The following is an 18,673-nucleotide window of genomic DNA, read 5'->3' as shown; positions in this document are numbered from 1 at the left end:
CGCATACAACAGAACCTTACTCTCTCATCTCTCTTACCGAGTGTCCACGTCATATTATCCAAATCTAAATATTTCACAATAATCTTAATTTCACCTTGTAAATTAATAATATTTTAAAATAATCTATAATTAAGTCATTGATTTTTGGCAATAACTCCAACATCTTCTTGTTCCTTCCGTCAACAAATATCTTATTTAACACATTAATTTTGTTCACTTCGGGTATTAATACACGACACCCCACACTCATATTCAATATAGTATATATCGTCGGTTTATGATATTGATGCTTCATGCCATGCTTTATTCTTACTCATTCAATTTCCTTCTTTCGGACCGTAAACATCGTATTGTTTATAGCACGCGATCAATTTTTAAAAATCAAATTTTTAGTGGATGTGTGAAAAAAGGAATAAGTGAAGGTTGTGTGTGAATCACGGATGATCATTATCAATATTTAGATTGTATTACGCTCAGAAAAAAGAAAGAAATGAAAAATCAATTAAAGAAAGTAAAATAAAAAAAAAAGAATTTTTATTGAATAATAATTTGAAAGAATGCCAAAATCTTTCTTCAGAAAAAAAAAATGAAAAGAAATTATCTTATGTTTGAACCCATAAAATGTATCTTTTAATCTAAAAATAAGTTATGAAAGTTATATATCAGGTTTGAATAAAGAAAAATACCACAAAAAAAGTGTGATCGAAAGTGAGAATATAACGAAATTTTAAGTGGACACATCAATTATATCCTTAATTGTTGGAGCGCTTGACGTCCGGAGAGATTATCGTTTAAAAAAGTCCATAAAAACCACAAAAAGTAAACAAAATAATTAATAATCTAGTTTAAAGTGATAATGATTAAGTAATGAATGATCGTTTTATGGAAAATAATTGCAATTTAAATAATCAAATTTTATTGGCAAGTCATAACGTACAAAATACAGCAATGAAAGGTGATGAAAGTGATGATTCAATTCCATCATTTGGTTTCACTCAAGAGCAAGTTGCCTGTGTTTGTGAAGTCTTACAGCAAGCTGGTAATGTGGAACGTCTTGGACGATTTCTATGGTCACTTCCACAATGTGAGAAAATTCAATTAAATGAGTCGGTTTTGAAAGCGAAGGCGGTTGTTGCATTTCACAGGTAAGATTGACAGCTTCCTTGAATTCATCACAGCGTGTACTAATTATAATAAATTATTATTCATTCTGACATACTCAAAGGGGACATTTTAAGGAACTGTATAGAATATTGGAAAGTCAAACATTTTCAATATGCAATCATCAAAAATTACAGACACTGTGGCTAAAAGGTGAATGTCCAAAATGTTGAATTAATTAAATTAACAAAAAAACTAATCCTAAAATCAATTAAAATTAGCGCACTATGTGGAAGCTGAAAAACTTCGTGGACGACCATTGGGTGCTGTTGGTAAATATCGTGTACGCAGGAAATTCCCATTACCACGAACCATCTGGGATGGTGAAGAGACAAGTTATTGCTTTAAGGAGAAGTCACGATCAGTGCTAAGAGATTGGTAAGGTTTCAAATTTTTTTTTCATTTCCTTATTGGATGAAGTTTAATGTCTTGTCAGAATGATTTCGTCGCGTAATAAATTATCGTGTGATTTACATTGTCTCTAAGATGAGATTTGTTTCAAATTTCAAATATTGTCGATTTGGCATGGATTGGAAGCTCTTCAAGTTCAATTGTTCGAGAAAATTATTAGTCATCTCTACTCATGTGTAGATTCTTCTTTATTTATCTAAGGTGTAACTTATTTGAGAATTTCTATAGTTGTAATGGATGTAAAAACAAACTTTGCAGCTTCCTTTTGAAGTCAAGAGAGAAGTCTTTAGTTTGTGTAATCTTCTTTATAAAGTTTCTTCTAAAGTTTGATAATTATATGGCTTTATGCTCTAATATAAACCGTTTCTTCTTGTACTATTGCTCATCGTCAATGATTCGTAGTAATTTCTATAGTTTGTTGCATGTCCCAGCTACTAATGATGAGAAAAGTGCTTGAGATTCAGATAGAAAGTATGAAAGTCTGTAGTTCTGGTTCTAGCATAGATTTAGAGCTGGATGTTGTATGATTCACAAAGCTTAGGATAGCTACCGAGTTTGGGCAGGGTTAGTCAAATGGGCTGGGCATCGCATTCAAACCTATATCTACAGTTTAAAGTGGTTTTATCTTTTGATTAAGGTTTTTCTTGAATTTTGAAAACTTTCGAAATTTGATTACATAGTTAGCCATCAAAATTGACAAAACCACATTATAGACTAGAACATTCTTGCGATTGTATTAATGCAGAGGTGCTTAATGCAATGCTAATGCATTAAATAACTTATAAATGAATTTAATTAATCATGATGTTTATTCTTCGAAATTCAAACAGGGGCTTACTTTTGAATGAAAAGGGGTTTTCAACTATATACAATAAATAATATTCAAATCTTAAATGAACGTTGAAACCGACATTGATGGCAAAATCATGCTTAATCCTCAGAAATGAAAGACAATTATCAATTTTTGACTATAACTTCTAAATTAATTCAATTTTTACATGAATAAATCCCAAAACATCTAAACTTCATTCAATGTCACAATAAATGTCCAAAATTCCCATCAAGTCATACCCTGAAGCCTTAAAAAAACTTGAAACAAACAGCACAATTTAATCCAATCTAAATCCATTATTCATCTCAATAGGTATACGCACAACCCTTACCCGTCGCCAAGAGAGAAAAGAGAATTGGCGGAAGCAACTGGTCTCACTACAACTCAGGTAAGTTTCAAAAAAAATACTAAAAAAATCTCCTCTTACAAATTAGTAGTGATTAACTTCTTTTCCAAACAAAAGGTTTCAAATTGGTTCAAAAACCGACGGCAAAGAGATCGAGCAGCAGAACATAGTAAAGAGTAAGTAATTGCAATTATTTCCTTATTCATCATTGATGAAAAAAAAGGTTCTCAAACCCTCGCGCTCTCGTTCTCATTCCCAATTTAAATTAATTAAGATACAATTCATAAAAAAAAAAATAAAATAATCATTTGCAATGTTTTCTTATTAAGATATGTATCATAAATGAGGGGTTGCACAAAACTCATTTGAGTGCCGACGCTCAGGCATCATGATATGTGTATAATGAATACGAAAAAGAAGAAGGAATGATGAAAAAAAAACTATCCCTTCATGCGTAAAATTTTTAATTCTGTGATCTGATTTTTTGACAAGTTACCAGGTAGATTTGTTGTCCTTTTTCTAGCTCCTGAAGGATATGTTGAAAGAAATTTATCAAGTAGCATGTAAAATTTCTCTTTTTTATCCTCAACATCACAATAATAATAAAAATCTAATGATGGATTTGGGATTTTTGATGAAATGTTCATCAATATAGATTATAATTGATCTTTTTTGTGCATTTTTGCGTACTTAATGCATTTATATGTACACTTTGGGCAGGTTGGCTGGATCATTGTTATTATGTGTATTGTAAATGTTCTCATATTTCTTGTTGTACAAATTCTAATGAAATCTACTTGAATTCCTTCTTTTTACCAAAATTTGCGGATTCATCGTAAAATTTTTTCGTTCTTTTAAATGACTCATTCTTATTTTTGTCTCGATTTTGACACTTATCTTATTGTTTATATTGTTACTACAGCAATTAAATGGCTTTTTGTGGCTGTTTCATTAAGACTGATAATTGATCTGGATGTTTTACTGGATCTTTTTGCTAAAAATATAAATTTATGGATTTTTATTAAAATTTCTACCTTTTTAACGATTACATCACTGTTAACTTAATTAATAATCACCAAGTTATTGAATTTAACATTTTAATCCACATAAAACTACTTAAATCCTTCAAAATGTCTCTTAAACAATTAAATTGGCGCTAAAATAAAACTTTTTACGACAAAAACGTGCTAAAAATATGACATAAATGCTAAAAAAATTCAAATTTTAGAAAGTCGTTAAAATATCAAATATCAATCGTAAATTATATTCCAATTTTATTAAGATTAGGATTACAAAAACTCATCAATATCATTTTTATTATTTTAAAATTAATTGATTTTGATGGTAAAATGATCTTTAAATCGATGAATATCGATAGCTTAAACGTGAAATCATCAAAAAAATTAACAATCAATGATAATCAAATCGAAAATCGTAAATAGTTCCTCAATAAAGCACTGATCATGTCTGAAAAAATGCACTTTTTAATGATCACATGCATGTGCCTTGTTTACTGTCTATTTAACAAATATTTGAGGAATAAAAAATTGAAAAGAAAGTTTTTTGATTTGGATAAAACAGATCCATATGTACAGCATATGTTTTCGCACAATTCACAATAACTGCAGCAGAATTTGCGTCTGAAATAATTATGAGATTATCGATTTTTGATTGTTTATGTTGTTGGAATTTACTTTTCTAAGAAGATAAAGGAGATCCTTAAAAGGAATAAGAATTGAGACAATGTATGGCAGCAGCATAATTACTTGTTTTTTTGTATATATTTCTTTGATGTAAAAGAGCAAAAATGACAGAGAGAATTAAGGGGAGAGTGAGTTGGAATGACTAAAAACATGTGTGTATATCTTTCACATGCTGTTTATTCTTATCCTGCTCTCTGGGGCATCGACAAAACAGAAAAAAAAACCTAAATATAATGTACAGTATATGAACAGCAGAGAAAAACCAACAACGTTGTTGTGTACAGTCGATCAATGTTGAGAATTTAAGGGGATATCAGGTTTCCTTTCGTTATATTCACTGACTGTGTACAGTCGTTCAATTTATTATTCAACCGAAAGTATCAGATGACATTCTATCGCTGAATCGCTGATGGAAATAAACATAAAAAAAAATATATATATTATTTTATACACATTCTTACATATATACACATGAAATGACTGTATTCATACAGTTTTATTGTCTCTCCTATATCTCTTCTCTTAACAGGCATATTCATTCTTCATCTTGGGGAGGGAAATGATTCATATTCATTATTGAAATGAGCTCTGATTAACATTCTGATGTCTATCTTTCATAATAAATTTTAAACTTCTTTCTTTGCCTTTTTTAAAAAGACATTCCATATACTTTTTTATATATTTAATTCTCATCTTAATCTTATTGTCTTTATCTACAAGATATTAATATTTTATTGAGATGGATTTTATGAATTGACCCCATTGAGACGATATCAAATAACACTTTTTTTTTTCTTTTCTCTCCTTCACTCTGTTTGACGACGATTTCTTATGGCAATTTTTAAGGCAAAATACATTTTCTTTTCGTTCTTCTTATTCCTCTATTTAATGGGGGTCTATGGTTTTAATATGAATTTATGCACCCTATAATAATTTAGTTTGAAATGAGAACTAGGGGGAACTAGGTAACAAATTGATATCTAAGGTTTGACTCGGGCAGAGCTGTCAGTTAGATTTGATCATTTGGAAAGGTCTGGATGTATCATGGTGCCCCTCGTCTAGACATTGGCTAGACTAAGAAATGCTTGGATTGAAGTCAAAAAGTAGCTAGCTATGACTTGCATAGCTAAGCAACAAATTTGGACAGGTATAGCTCCCGATGTGTGCAAATAAGGGTTTTTGTTAAAAAAAAATATCCAAATAAATGTTTCGATTTCGAAATACTCGGACGACATGCAAAGTTTCAGCTTGAAATTCAAATCAGGAATCAGACAAACATTGTGTCTTATCGTTAATATGGCGATGTAATGATTCCCTAGCGAACACGTTGTGTTATTCGAGAATTATTGAGATCAAGGGATCAAGTCGTAGTTAAATAATTTTGAATGGATCGATTTTTTACTATGAATGCAAAAATTCAGAGGATAGTTGACATTTCTGTCTTGAAAATCCCATTCGAATTGAAGAATATTGTCCAAAAATGGAGTTTTTCTCAAAAATCCCTCTGGTTATGCCCATTCCAGAATATCACAAATTTAATCCCCTCTCGATAACCCTGATTGCTAGATAACCACTATGTGAATCAGTGTTGTCCAAAAGGTGCTGCGACACGTTAATATGTCACCCAAACCTTTTTGAAATGTCACATACCGTGTGTGGTCGTGGCTTACTACTTAAGTGTGCTGTGACACGACGTAACACAAAAACATTTGGACAACATTGCACTTAAAGAAGCACTGCCTTGGAACAATTGATTAGATAAAATGTCCATTACCGTCCATTTAAAATTGTTTCTAAAAACTCAATATTGATTGAATTGTTTGAAGCTTGAAGAGTTTAAAACAATTATTCAAACCACAGACCCCCAAGTATTTCAATATTATATTTTCCTTTTACCATCCATCCATCCATTCTTTTTTTTATGAAATTGTAGTAGATGTTAGTAATGATGACAATGACAATGATGTCGATGATGGTACAGGTTGTAGATAAATGAAATATCAAGCACAAGTAAATGAACAATTTAATATTGTATGTCACATACTTTTTTTTATTCTCTTCCTATTGATGATAATAAGGAAGACGATCTGTGTCTCTTGTGCATTAAGAAAATCAACAATAAAGAATAATAGAGAACAAAAGAAGAAGAAGAATGGTGAAAGGAGGATAAAAATGACAAGTCAAGTAACCAAATTCTTTCTTTCTATGTCTTCTTCAATGAATTTCGACAAACAATGCACAAATTATATTGTCATAAAAGCTGTAACAATGGCAAAGAATAGACTTATCCTTTTCGTAAAACAAATATTGCATTTTATGGGCTTTCTTGAGTGTGTTTATAAGGATGTCGGAAGGAGCATTTGAAGATATTTTTTGTTTATTTTAAATAAATCCGTTGAAATTTATTTTGAATATTTCGTTAAATTTGATTTATTTGAAAAATTTGAATATTTTTCAGTTTATTTTACAGACAAACTTCGCCCCAAAATCGCCCCAAACAAAACTAATAAATCCGTTGAAATTTATTTTGAATTTTTCAGCTTTGAAATTTCCGTTGAATTCAATTTTGAATTTTTCGTTGAAATTAATTTTGAAATTTGAAACATTTGAATGGTTTTCAATATAATTGTATGGTTTTCAATGATTTCAAATTTGAAATTTCCGTTAAATTGTGTTTACCTTTGAAAATCAAAATAATTCTTTCAAATTAAGTGAAAATAATTAAATTAACCACAAAGCCATGCCATACCTTCAAAGCAAATCTATATTGAGACACAAGAAATCTATATTTGTATAGAAACGTAAAGAATTAATTACTTTTTTGTATAAAATATAATTTTTCCCATAGATTTCGGTTTATGCTGAAAATTTTTTTACGGATCTATTAATAACAGTCGATAGATATTATAGGCAAAGCGTGTGGATATTAAATGAAATTAATCGAAAATAAATTAAACGTTTATGCTGAAAATTTTTTTACGGATCTATTAATAACAGTCGATAGATATTATAGGCAAAGCGTGTGGATATTAAATGAAATTAATTTGATAACTTGAAAATAAATTAAGAGAGATTTAAAGCCAAAAATACTAAATTTAGCATTTAAAAAGGCAATCAGATGAAGGAGAACAATTTATTGTCAATTTGGTCTGGATGTGCTGTATTTAATGACACTGTTTACCTAACGAGATCGTTTTGAGTGGTTAAAATGCAAATTGAGAACCTTTTGATGTTCATTTTCAACAAAATATTAATTTTCTTTCAACTTCCAGAACTGGAGACAAGCACCTGGATTCATCAAGTGATTCCGAAATGGACATGCCAGGAATGATGATGGGACCGAACTCTCAAGGCTCAAAACTCTCACACAATCCGAATGCCAGTCTATCGCACAATATCTTATTACAGCAAAGTCAGTTAGGTAAGTTATGATCTCATTTCCAATTGCCCTGAACTATCAATTAATTTATTAATTATCACACAGGACAAATACCACAAAGTTATTCAACGTCAGGCAATCACAACTTACACAACACGCTACATCCCTACGATGCGATGGATGCATATCAGAGCTTATGATTTTAGAATTGAAAAAAAAATTTTAATCGGAAAATAGCAGGCCATGAAAAGTCATGGAAGTAAAATTTTTGAGAGCTTAGAATCAACAAAAGAAGACTAGACTAAACTTTGGGATTTTTTTGCAACTTTAAAAATGTATTAGATGAGCTGGCAGACAGTAATGTTTCCTTCTTCATAGTCATTCATATAAAAATTCTTAAAAAAAAACTCTTTTTGTATTATGTATACATTGATAGGATATTATAGTTAGGTAGAATCACGGAGGGATCTTTTATATTGGAATGGATTTTTGATATGGTTGAGTTTGGCATTGAGAATAGTTTCGAATATCATTGGAAATCCGATGGGTTTTGTCGAGTTTCTTGAAGAGTATTGTTTATTGGGGGTTTTTCAGTCTTGTGCAACTGATTTTTCTAGCAATTTATGTGGATATTCAAATGTTAGTAATAGTGGCTAGCTATAGGACTTAAAGGTTATCGAATTACTTGCCTGAAGTTAGATTTTTCACGAAATTTGTCAAAATTTCATTTGAATGAATTTTATTTACCGAATTTGTTGCTGTTGGGAGTAATTCTAATGAATTCACTGCCTACATGTTAGGTTCTGTCGTAAATACAATCAACAAATTGTAAATTTGAGTTTTTACAGTGAAATGAATCTCAAAATTTAGAATTTTTACTCAAATATATCATTAAGAAGGTCTTAAAACCTGAGTAAACCAATATCAAATTTTACTGCAAATAAACCAACGGGAAATTGTCTATTTACATGCAACAATCTGAAGAAATCTCAAAAGATTCCATGTCAATTAACAAACTCAAAATAAGCATTGAAATCACCGATAGTAACAGGCTGTAATTGATTATCATCACACGTTGATATTTGTGGAACTTGAAAGTTCTGGAAACTAGACTTACAGTCGACTGATCACAACCTGTTCAACTCATTTGGAATCATAAAGACATAAAGCACAGTCAAATCCATTCCAATAAGCATAAATCTCCTCTGTATTCTAAATTCTAGACGAATGTTTGGATTCAATAGCCATCTGAATTGTGTGTAATCGTACGAAATATTTAAATGCAGTATATAAATTAAATTATTAATAGAACAGGGTATTTTTTTTGTTGTTAGGATAGATGGCGGTGATAATTGATTTAGTAAATATTTGTAGACAAAAACTGAAAGAAAAATCATAAATTAGTGAATAAAACTAGATGAAATAAGAATTTAAATATATGTCATTTTTTATTTAAAACACATTTGGATAATTTATTGGTTCCATTCGGTTTGTATGAAGATCTTCATGATAAAATTTCAGGTGACTTTCAAGCTCGTTATTTGTCATAAAGCATGTCCCGCACAACTGACAAACGAATCGCTTTGGAACTTCTACAGTTTGTACATTTTCATCACCATGAGCAGCACGGATATGCGCATTTAGATTGTATCGTTGTGTATATCTTCGATTACAGATTGCACATACGAATTGCTTCTCACCATGTCCACGCATGTGACGATTGAGCTTTGATCTTGAATAGAATCGACTTGAACAGATGTCACATGCAAAATTCTTGTTGCTTCCATCACCATGGGTCATTAAGTGAAGTCTGAGAATGACTAGAGTGCCGAAGTTTGCTCCGCATACTTGACAAATGTATGGTCTGGAATTGACAAAATATTTGTGTCAATTTTGTAATTTAATCAATCATTGAGTACTGCTGAATTTTGAAATAAGTATTTTAAAACCATACAAATGTTTTTAATGCTTGAATATGCTTTAAAATTCAATTTTCAAATATTTGTTCAAGTAGAACAGTTCAAATGTTTTAAATAAAACAATTCAATTCCAAACTCAACAAACATTTGCAAGGTTTCAAATTTATATTTTCACAATTCAAATCCAAAATTTCCGTTAAATTTACAAAACATTTGTATGGTTCTTAAACACAAATCAACGTCAAATTCACCTCAATTTAAGATGTGCCGTCGTAAAATGCCTGAGAACTGACTGCTTAGTCGTAAAACTATCACCGCACATATCACAAATAACACGTCGATTAGCATTATAATGAATTCGCATATGACTTCTTAAGCATATAGCCGTTTTATAAAATTTATGACACAAATTACACTGATAGTTCCGTTCAGATGTATGAAATGTTTTGTGGAATGAAAGTTTAGATCTGGTTTTAAAGATTTTTTCACAATTTGGATAATCACATGGGTAAATTTCTTTTGGTGACCTTAAGATTCTCGGTCGATAATAAGTGCTTACAGCAGGTCTGTCATCTTCTGATATCAAAATATAATCATTTGCATTATAATTAAGAGTTTCAAGTTCTTCATCCTTTTCAGTTTCTATATCGTCTTCATCCTCAATTTTAATCTTTTGGAACATACTTATCCCGTCATCAGGCTTGTCTAAAAGTATTTTCAGTTCCATTTGAAGTTTCATTGCTTTCACAGAATATTCATCATAATTTTGTAGTTTAATTAAACACATTTGACATACAACAGATGAACGGCTTATCTCAACATTTGATATTTGACCTACAATAATTATGTCTTATTAGAAACATAATCAACTGATGTCATTGACTTTTATTAAGTCTTACCGATTAAATCCTTTAATTTCTTTTTGGAATAATTTGACTTTCCACGAAGGATATTCACATGAAATCGTGTATATTGTTTGCATATAAAGCAACATTCTTTGGTACATGGAAGAGATCTATTTAACTTAATTAATGACATTTTTAATGCCGAAAATCGTTAATACGATTAAATTATTTTTGTTATCTATTGAAATATTCAGTAATTCAAAGTTCATTTCATTTCAGTTTAAAATTCAAATTTATTCTGACAGTTATGCAACATAAGAGATTTAAGCGCAATGTTTATGCTGAAAAATAGAACCAAAAAAAAAAAAAGCAGTAAGCTTATAGATGGAAAAATTCATTTTTATCTTATTTATTCACATCAATTGTTTAACAAACCATAGATATCAAATGGTTTTTCATCGCCTGGAAAATCATGATTTCCACTTAATATACTCGAGCAATGCAATAGTTTAATTGAAGTGGGTGGTTGGGCGAGTGATAGAGAACAATTGTCGGTATCTCTTGTGGTGATATCTTTGTACAAGTGGGAACCTGATCTTTGAATCGTGGAATTGCTTGATGAGCGTACGACGTGTCTTGATGGCGGCTACCTTTTCAATTTTGATGACCTAAAAGAAGTAAGTCAGACATCAGTAAAGCTATAATTAACTAAGTATAGAGCATGAATCTTACTTGGATTGAATGGGCACGAGCACGATGACGTGAAGCCATGTCTGAATAACATTGTGTTACTGCACCACCAACAGTCAAGTCACGATATTCACGGTACATGTTGTGTGTTCCTGAACGTGAATCATAACGAAGCCAAATGCCGAAATTCTTAATTTTCAATGGTGTCTTTTCGTACTTGCGCTTAACACTGACGATTTCACCTGTGGCTTTCTTGAATTTACGCAATTGACGTAAGAAATACCAGAAACGACTCTTAGCGACAATATGATCTGGAGCGAAGATATTCATCTTGAATAATGGAGGATTTGGATCCTTTTCTGATGGCAATTTTCTGCCAATGATCTCATACTCCTTGAGCTAAAATTAAAGAAAAAGACATTATTAGTGATAATCAGTTCATACTTAATAATCCAGTGAGTTAAATTAGGTTCAATTTTGTTAATGAATTTTTCTTTCGCAAAATCCAGCGTGTTTGGTACACACAAAAATAATAATTGAAAAAAAATCACTAAACACTTTGAAAAAGTCAAATTAAATGCATTTCTTGGATAGATATCAAGTTTATCTACACACAAATCACAAAATTGAACTTAATATAGTGTAATTAAGTAACTAAAATCGATATTTACTACTCCTTTAGCCTTCATGATGGTTATTCCTCGAGTTTCGACGAGCAAAAAGAATGAAGTTAGCGCCGAATTGCGTGAAGTTGGCTCTGAGTTCAAATTTTTGAATTTTCGACGACCGTTAATTTTTAGACGAATTTTTTTCGACGGATTTTAAACATGTGATTGAGTTTTGAGGGAAATTGATGAAAATGCCTGAAAATTTAATTAAGGAAAATTCGGAAAAATTCAGATTTTACGATTTTCTCATTTTTTTATTATGTGAAAGCAATAGAATCAATATAATTCAATAATAATAAATGTTTTCTCATGCATTTTAGCGGTGATTTCAAAATATATAGACTTCTTTTACTACATATCTCATATATTATTGTTTTTTTCATCAAAGTTAACCCATATTTATCTCGTTCTGAACCCGCGCTATCGAAATTGTGAAATCAAAGACTAAATAATACAAAAAAAGATGATTTTTTAATAAGTTTGACAATAAAAATGCAATGATTTATGCTTTAATTAATTAAAAATAGTTTTTATGTCAACAACAATTTGATTTTTCTTCTTTAAAAAGCATCTGAAAATATGTAAGCTACATGAAGATCTGATTTCTAGTGCAAAATATTAGAAATTACATCCAATTTTTTTTTTATTTTTTTTTCAAGCTTAATACTCGAAAAAAACTTAAGTTTTTAGGTTCCTTTCGCATTTATTCCAAAAAAGCTCATAATTAAATATTATTAAAAAATATAATTACTCAAAAAACCATCATTCTTCATTATTAAATACATAAAATAGTACGTTACAATGTCAATTTTATTTTTTTATATACTCTTTAGCTGAAAGCTCCATTAATGCGAGAGCACACATCAAATTGGTAAAATTTTGGATATTATTAATAATCATTTCTCACAAGTAAGGCAGTTTTTTTATGTTCTTTAGGTTTTGGGTGCATTTTTTTCGGAAGCAATGAATACGTAGAGCTTGAAATTGACTCGAGAGTCCCCTAACAGGCAACGAGCATGCTCTCGAAAGCTTGCTCAACTTACATATAGTTCCTCTGCTCTTGAGAACACGCTAATTGCCTGCCAGGGATCGAGTCAACTTGCAAACTGCTTTGTTGTCTGTACTGGATGGTTTGAATTTGATTTAACGCTGGTTTATGTTAAGAAAAATCAAGTTAGTAGAAGATATACGTCTTTCATTAGAATATCCTTTCGGTGAAAAGAGATATTTATAAAATCAGTATAACTTATGGGGCGTGAAACACACGGTTCCGACCGGACAATCGCATCTAAATGGCATCCAAATGACTACCAAGGGCATGTAAGTGGCAATTTTTAAGTAAACTGCCAAGAAAATTTCCATTTTGATGACATTTGGCCCTCACCAGACTGCCATGGGATTATAATTAAGAATGCTCAATTTTCATGATAATGTTCCTTGTCTGTTCGGGATTGTGATTGACTATGAAGAAGTCAAATCACTTTCGTAGTGAATATCGAAAAACTGTTGGATTTATTATGGAGTTTTTGGTTTAATTAATAGAAGATTTTTGAAGACTTCCAATATTACTGGAAATTTTCTGGAAATCCATGGAAAATTCCAAATCTCATTCAATTTGTTGTCAATTCTTCCATTATTCGATAGTTCTAAAGCTTATATATTTTACTGGAAGTTCATTGGAATTTTTAGAAAGTTCCCAGTCAGTTGCTGATTGGAATGAGAAAAGCTTCAATAATGATGACAACTTGTTGGAATCTTAAAAATTGGAAGCTTTTTTGTCGATTTTGTTGGAAATACCAGGATGAATTTTTTAAATTCTTGATGGAAATTTATTGGAAAACTTCCATTGCCACTGGAATTTCAAACTTCCTACCAACACTCCAACAGTAATTTCAAATTTCGATAATTCTTTAATTTTTTATGATTTTTCTCATGATTAATTTACCCGACAAAGCTCCTAAAAAAATGCACCACAGTCATCCAACAAATGGATAATTTCAAACATGTTTTTTTTTGTATGTCACGGTTTGATTAAAATTTATTCTTTAATATTTTTCTCTTTTTTTTATTCATAAACTTATGTTTTTGAGATGCCGGAAGAAAAAAAAACTCTTTTTTATGATTTTTTATAAGAAATAACACATTGAATTTGTTAGCTATAATATATTTTAATCATGTGTGTCGACTACCTTTCAGCAGCACTGTTTGAGATGTGGTATGCAGCACATCTTATTATAAGCATATATTCCAATTAACTGGATTTTTTTGATATAAATTTCCAATTATCAAGGGGATATAGTAAGCAGCACCAATTAAAAAAAAAAAATGTTATTTTAATTTATGTATAATTTTATGGTTCACAATGGAACATCACTATTTCTCATGTGTTTATGATTTAGGTGCTAAAACATGTGTTTTTATATAGAGAGGGCTTTACTGGATTTATAGAGATAAAGATAAAGTTAGAGCAGTGGTGAGCAACCGTTGTTGTGTTGCGCGACACATTAGTGGTATGTCACACATGGTATGTGGTTCATGGCACACCTTGAGTGATAAGCCACGACCAGAGCCACACGTGGTTTGCATTCATGTCACATGGTGTGTCGCCACCTTGGTGGCAAGCACACATGGTATGTGGTTCATGTAACACTAGTGTGTCGCGACACTGCTTAATGGCAAGCCTATGGTATATGTTTCATGTCACACTAGTGTGTCGCAACACACCTTCGTGGAAAGCCAAAAACGGTATCCGGCTCATGTCACACTAATGTGTCGCGCCACACACACGTTGCCCACCACTGGAGTTAGAGAGAAGGATGCAGTAGCAAAATTTTTCTACAAACATATGAAATTCTAATTTAACATTCAGGTAATTTTACGTGTTTGTTCTTGTATGAAATGTGATGTTGTCTATTTCAGACGTAGAATCTGTTTTCTATATTTATTACGATTTGGAAACGGTCGGTAGTATAATGTATTAAAATTGAACACTTTTTTTTTCTTTTTGTTTAGTTATTAATAATATATCATTATCATCATCAAACTACCATTAAAGTTGGGCTTGGGAAGCGCATTTTCCCTATTGTTTTGTATATGTTGATTGAATAGTTTCGGAAGCTAGTTTGATTTTTCTATTGAATTACTTTAAAATTGGAAAAAGTTTTTTAACGGTTTTGTAGAATTTGAATTATTAGATTTTATTGGAAAAGTTCGTTAAAATTTAACGGATTTTTAGAATTTGAAGTTTTTCTTGTTGGAAATTTAACGAATATTTCAAATTCAAATGTTTTTGCCAAAACGTTCGTTAAAATTTAACGAATTTGTGAAATTTAATTCTTTTTTGTTGGAAATATTCGTTAAATTTTAAAACGAAGCTTAATAATTTGAATAACACCTGAATTTACGTATTTTACACGGACTAAGCCATGGAGTAAAATGTGATTGTTAGTTTGGAAAAATTTTGTATCGAATAAGTCCACTACCAAAAAGTCATTAATTAAACTAGATATATTGGATTTTAAATGACATATTCGGAAATAAACAATCAGTAAGGACTAGAAAAATTAATAATTTAAGAATTTCCATGAAAAATTTTTTTTTCTTATTTGTTTACATTTTAACGAACTATTACTCGATTATTAATTTTTTTACGATTTTAAAAACTTTTTGGACAGGTTCCGATAAGCCACTGGCTTATCCTCGTAATCTTCATGGTTCATAGGATATTTAAATCTAAATTGTTCGTTATAAAAGCTACACGTCAAAAATGGCTATTATTAAGGAAAAATGCGCTTAATAAACAGTTTGAGGGATTGGAAAAAGACATAAATGGTCCATCAGAAATATTGGGTCACATTTAGATAGATAAAATGAAGTGTAATTAAAGAAAAAAAAACAAACATACAGTTTTAATACTTCAAAAAATAATAATAATAATAATAATAATAATAATAATAATAATAATCATGTATCTCGTCTTATTTATAATATATAGCTGTTATTGGTAAAGAAATGGACTTTCTTTTCTCGATTATTAAATTATAAATATTGTATGAAAAGTAATAATAATATTAATAATAATTATAAACAGAGAATAATTCCTTAAAATTAAGTGCAATGTAATTGACGTTATACATTTTTTTGTTTTTCTTTAGAAGAGATTAATTTAGTGTCATGTGCTGAATATGTTTTCTTTCAAAGAACGTCCCATTGCACAACATAACATTATATCCACCCTATGTACGGCTTATAATGAATAGAAAAAATTAGTTAAAGAACGAAAGTTAAAAATGACGTCAAAATATGCTTCTATGTTCCTTAAACATTATTGTAATGTAGTTGTGTAGATTTAAAAAAAAAAATGGAGAGGTTTGAAATGGTTCTGAAACATTTTTTTTCCATAAATCTTTTTTCTGCTTATAATAAACACACATTTTATTGCGTTTGCTGCTGTATTTCTATCTTTTCAACTGTCATATCTGGATTCATAGCTGTTGCTTCCTAAAATGATACAAAAGAGAATAAAATGAGATCATTCGATTAATTAAGATAGATTATTGTGGAATTTATGGAGATATATGATGTCCATATGACATTCTTATTTAATGACCACACGCAAAAATGGCGAATATTTGCAATTGCGTTTGACTTTGTAGCTGAAAATGTTTTTTTATTGACGAACTTTTTATGATCTTTTCGTGTTTTAGAATTCATTTTAGTTATGTATGGAAGTAAATTTATGGATTTGACATTGAGAATTTTGCAATTAAAAGCTTGATATTTTTAGAATTATGCAGAGACCAAAGCATCATGGGCAAAGTTTCATTTTATGGACTTTAATTCAATTTGGCAATTTTCTAATGGTTTGTTCTAATTTAGTTGCAAATTTATTCATATTACAGCTGAATTTTTGTACTATTTAGCAAAATTTTACTGAATTCAGCTGAGTTTGAGTTCTATTCAAGAACAATTTAACTGAATTCAGCAAATTTAATCAAAGTAATTTTTTTCAGCTCAATTAGAATCTTTAGTCTATTCAATTTGGCTTTCATGAATCATCTGAATTTGTAGCTGAATCCAGCACTAAAACATCTAAACTTGCAGCTGAATTCAGTACTAATTTGAACTTTGGAGTTGAATTCAATACTAAAAGATCCAAATTCAGCACAATATTGTTTTCAATTCAGCAAAATTGTATTTTGAGTTCAGCACGTCTTTCGAACTCATTCTCAAATAGCGTTTACTCAAAGATTATGCAAACTCTGCATCTCTGAATGTTTGTTTAAAACAAACTCATTATAATAACTTTTAATTAAAAATCTGCCAAAACTAACTCAAAATGCCAAATTTTCTGCCATCAAGCATAGTTATTAACACAAACTATGTGTGTTCTCTTCCATGTTTAATGTTTTCCTGTGTCAAGCAAAAATATTTCCATATTTTACACAAAAAGTTTACAAAAGTTACAATTTCCCTCTACACATGATGATATAAACTACTTTAAATAGTTTTCTTGTTTATTTTTAATTAAGAACTTCCATTTCAATTAAAATCTGTCAATTCCAAGAGTCAAGTCAATAAAATTCCATAGTCAGTCTAATAAATCAGAATCAAAATCATCTTGATTACATCAACCTTCTCAAATTCCTCATTAAAACAATATTAAGCATAGCTGTCAAAAGTTACTCACTTGAATCGCCTCAGCTAAAGCTTTATCGTGATCAATTGGATCACCATCGGATTGTATCGTTATTTTCTGTTCAACTCTCGTTTCAACAACACCATCACGTTCGGTTTTATACTGTAATTTGTACAAAAAAAATAATATGTATAGTCAGTCACACAGATATTCAACATAGAACAAATAAATAAAAGAAATTCTTACAGTAATTGTTTCGACAGTTCGTGTTTTGCTTGAAACAGTTTGCGTTGAGACGATTTCTGATTGATTATTTTGGTCGAAAACTGTCTGTTGTTCCACATTCGGTTGATTGATTTCATGATCACGAACGCCCTAAAGGAAACAGAATGTAAATTGTATTAGAAAGGGATATGCAGATAAGTGTGTAAAGATGTATCACAGTGATGGGCAAGGTTGGTCGTAGGATGGATATACCAGAACCGTATAACTTGTAAGGTTTTGGTCGACGCATCTAACAAGCAAAGAGCATATCCGAACGGTACATATTGGAATGTCATCGCCGTGGTGCCAACATTTCAATATGTGCCGACCGAGATACTTTCATGGTTCAGAAAGACCACTTCGATTTCTATTAGGGGTTGCTTTGCTTGTTAGTGGACTGACCACCAAGGTGTCACCCACCACTGCTCTATAAGGACAATATTTTCAATTCTGATGGTCAATTTGGACTCGATTAAAATTAAAATATAATTAAGCATGCCAAATTAATAACTAAAAAAATCAAGAAGCGCAACAAACCGTGAATGATTTATTTTGTATGACGTCGGGATAATAATCATCTCCTTCAATTCCATCAATTGGCGTACCGGAATCATCTGAACTTGTTGATGATACACTTTCGCGTCGATTGAACTGAACATTCAATTTTGGGTAATAAAATTAATCATGACATAAAAAATAAGGTTAATTAAATTAATAAAACACAATGTCAAACTTATAAAAAAAAAATGAGGAATTAATGTTAAATTAATGAGAAATAAAATAATAACATAAATCCATGCCTAAGCCATGCTCGAAG

The 18,673-nt window shown here is 30.4% G+C and overlaps 4 protein-coding genes across 8 annotated transcripts in view; 1 reads left to right on the top strand and 3 right to left on the bottom strand.

Annotated features, from left to right (window-relative positions):
* Window positions 1–338: 338 nt before the first annotated feature.
* On the top strand, window positions 339–9,267 carry LOC139095477 (protein sine oculis-like). The gene is made up of 7 exons (XM_070646833.1): window positions 339–1,145; window positions 1,226–1,314; window positions 1,383–1,539; window positions 2,717–2,792; window positions 2,868–2,926; window positions 7,726–7,874; window positions 7,938–9,267. The coding sequence occupies exons 1-7, from the start codon at window positions 868–870 to the stop codon at window positions 8,030–8,032; spliced, it is 903 nt and encodes a 300-aa protein (XP_070502934.1). The 5' UTR covers window positions 339–867; the 3' UTR covers window positions 8,033–9,267.
* Window positions 9,256–10,834, bottom strand: LOC139095476 (zinc finger protein 81-like). Its single transcript, XM_070646832.1, has 3 exons — window positions 10,651–10,834; window positions 10,003–10,585; window positions 9,256–9,696 (listed from the first exon to the last, which is right to left on the bottom strand). The coding sequence occupies exons 1-3, from the start codon at window positions 10,787–10,789 to the stop codon at window positions 9,285–9,287; spliced, it is 1,134 nt and encodes a 377-aa protein (XP_070502933.1). The 5' UTR covers window positions 10,790–10,834; the 3' UTR covers window positions 9,256–9,284.
* A 140-nt stretch (window positions 10,835–10,974) lies between these two features.
* RpL18A (ribosomal protein L18A) lies at window positions 10,975–12,036 on the bottom strand. Its single transcript, XM_070646546.1, has 3 exons — window positions 11,958–12,036; window positions 11,329–11,685; window positions 10,975–11,264 (listed from the first exon to the last, which is right to left on the bottom strand). Exons 1-3 carry the CDS (start codon window positions 11,973–11,975, stop codon window positions 11,106–11,108), a joined length of 534 nt encoding a protein of 177 aa, XP_070502647.1. The 5' UTR covers window positions 11,976–12,036; the 3' UTR covers window positions 10,975–11,105.
* A 3,644-nt stretch (window positions 12,037–15,680) lies between these two features.
* The window catches only part of cora (erythrocyte membrane protein band 4.1 like coracle), a 34,900-nt gene continuing 31,907 nt past the window's right edge, over window positions 15,681–18,673 (bottom strand). For 3 of the 5 annotated variants that reach the window (XM_070646735.1, XM_070646733.1, XM_070646736.1), the window contains 4 exons: window positions 18,394–18,507; window positions 17,839–17,967; window positions 17,644–17,754; window positions 15,681–16,454 (listed from right to left, as the gene is read on the bottom strand). In XM_070646735.1, the coding sequence (XP_070502836.1) occupies window positions 16,389–16,454; window positions 17,644–17,754; window positions 17,839–17,967; window positions 18,394–18,507 (420 nt within the window). In that variant the 3' untranslated portion in view covers window positions 15,681–16,388. The remainder of the gene's footprint in view (window positions 16,455–17,643; window positions 17,755–17,838; window positions 17,968–18,393; window positions 18,508–18,673) is intronic. The other 2 variants (XM_070646737.1, XM_070646738.1) reach the window with 1 other exon arrangement.

Source organism: Chironomus tepperi, unplaced genomic scaffold, assembly GCF_022539635.2.
Source record: "Chironomus tepperi strain 1889 unplaced genomic scaffold, CSIRO-AGI_Ctep_v1 contig_364, whole genome shotgun sequence".
Lineage (NCBI taxonomy): Eukaryota > Metazoa > Arthropoda > Insecta > Diptera > Chironomidae > Chironomus > Chironomus tepperi.
Note: the sequence above shows the minus strand (reverse complement) of the source record. Positions and strands in the feature narration are given on the sequence as shown.

Bases quoted from the DNA above. Each gene is read 5' to 3' on its own strand.
- RpL18A (XM_070646546.1), bottom strand. The intron at 11,265-11,328 runs GTAAGATTCATG...TACTTCTTTTAG, and splicing joins CTCGTGCCCATTCAATCCAA to GTCATCAAAATTGAAAAGGT.
- LOC139095477 (XM_070646833.1), top strand. From the start codon at position 868: ATGAATGATCGTTTTATGGAAAATAATTGCAATTTAAATAATCAAATT. The intron at 1,315-1,382 runs GTGAATGTCCAA...AATTAAAATTAG, and splicing joins ACAGACACTGTGGCTAAAAG to CGCACTATGTGGAAGCTGAA. The intron at 7,875-7,937 runs GTAAGTTATGAT...ATTATCACACAG, and splicing joins ATTACAGCAAAGTCAGTTAG to GACAAATACCACAAAGTTAT.
- LOC139095476 (XM_070646832.1), bottom strand. From the start codon at position 10,789: ATGTCATTAATTAAGTTAAATAGATCTCTTCCATGTACCAAAGAATGT. The intron at 10,586-10,650 runs GTAAGACTTAAT...TAATTATTGTAG, and splicing joins GAAATTAAAGGATTTAATCG to GTCAAATATCAAATGTTGAG. The intron at 9,697-10,002 runs GTGAATTTGACG...TGTCAATTCCAG, and splicing joins ACGGCACATCTTAAATTGAG to ACCATACATTTGTCAAGTAT.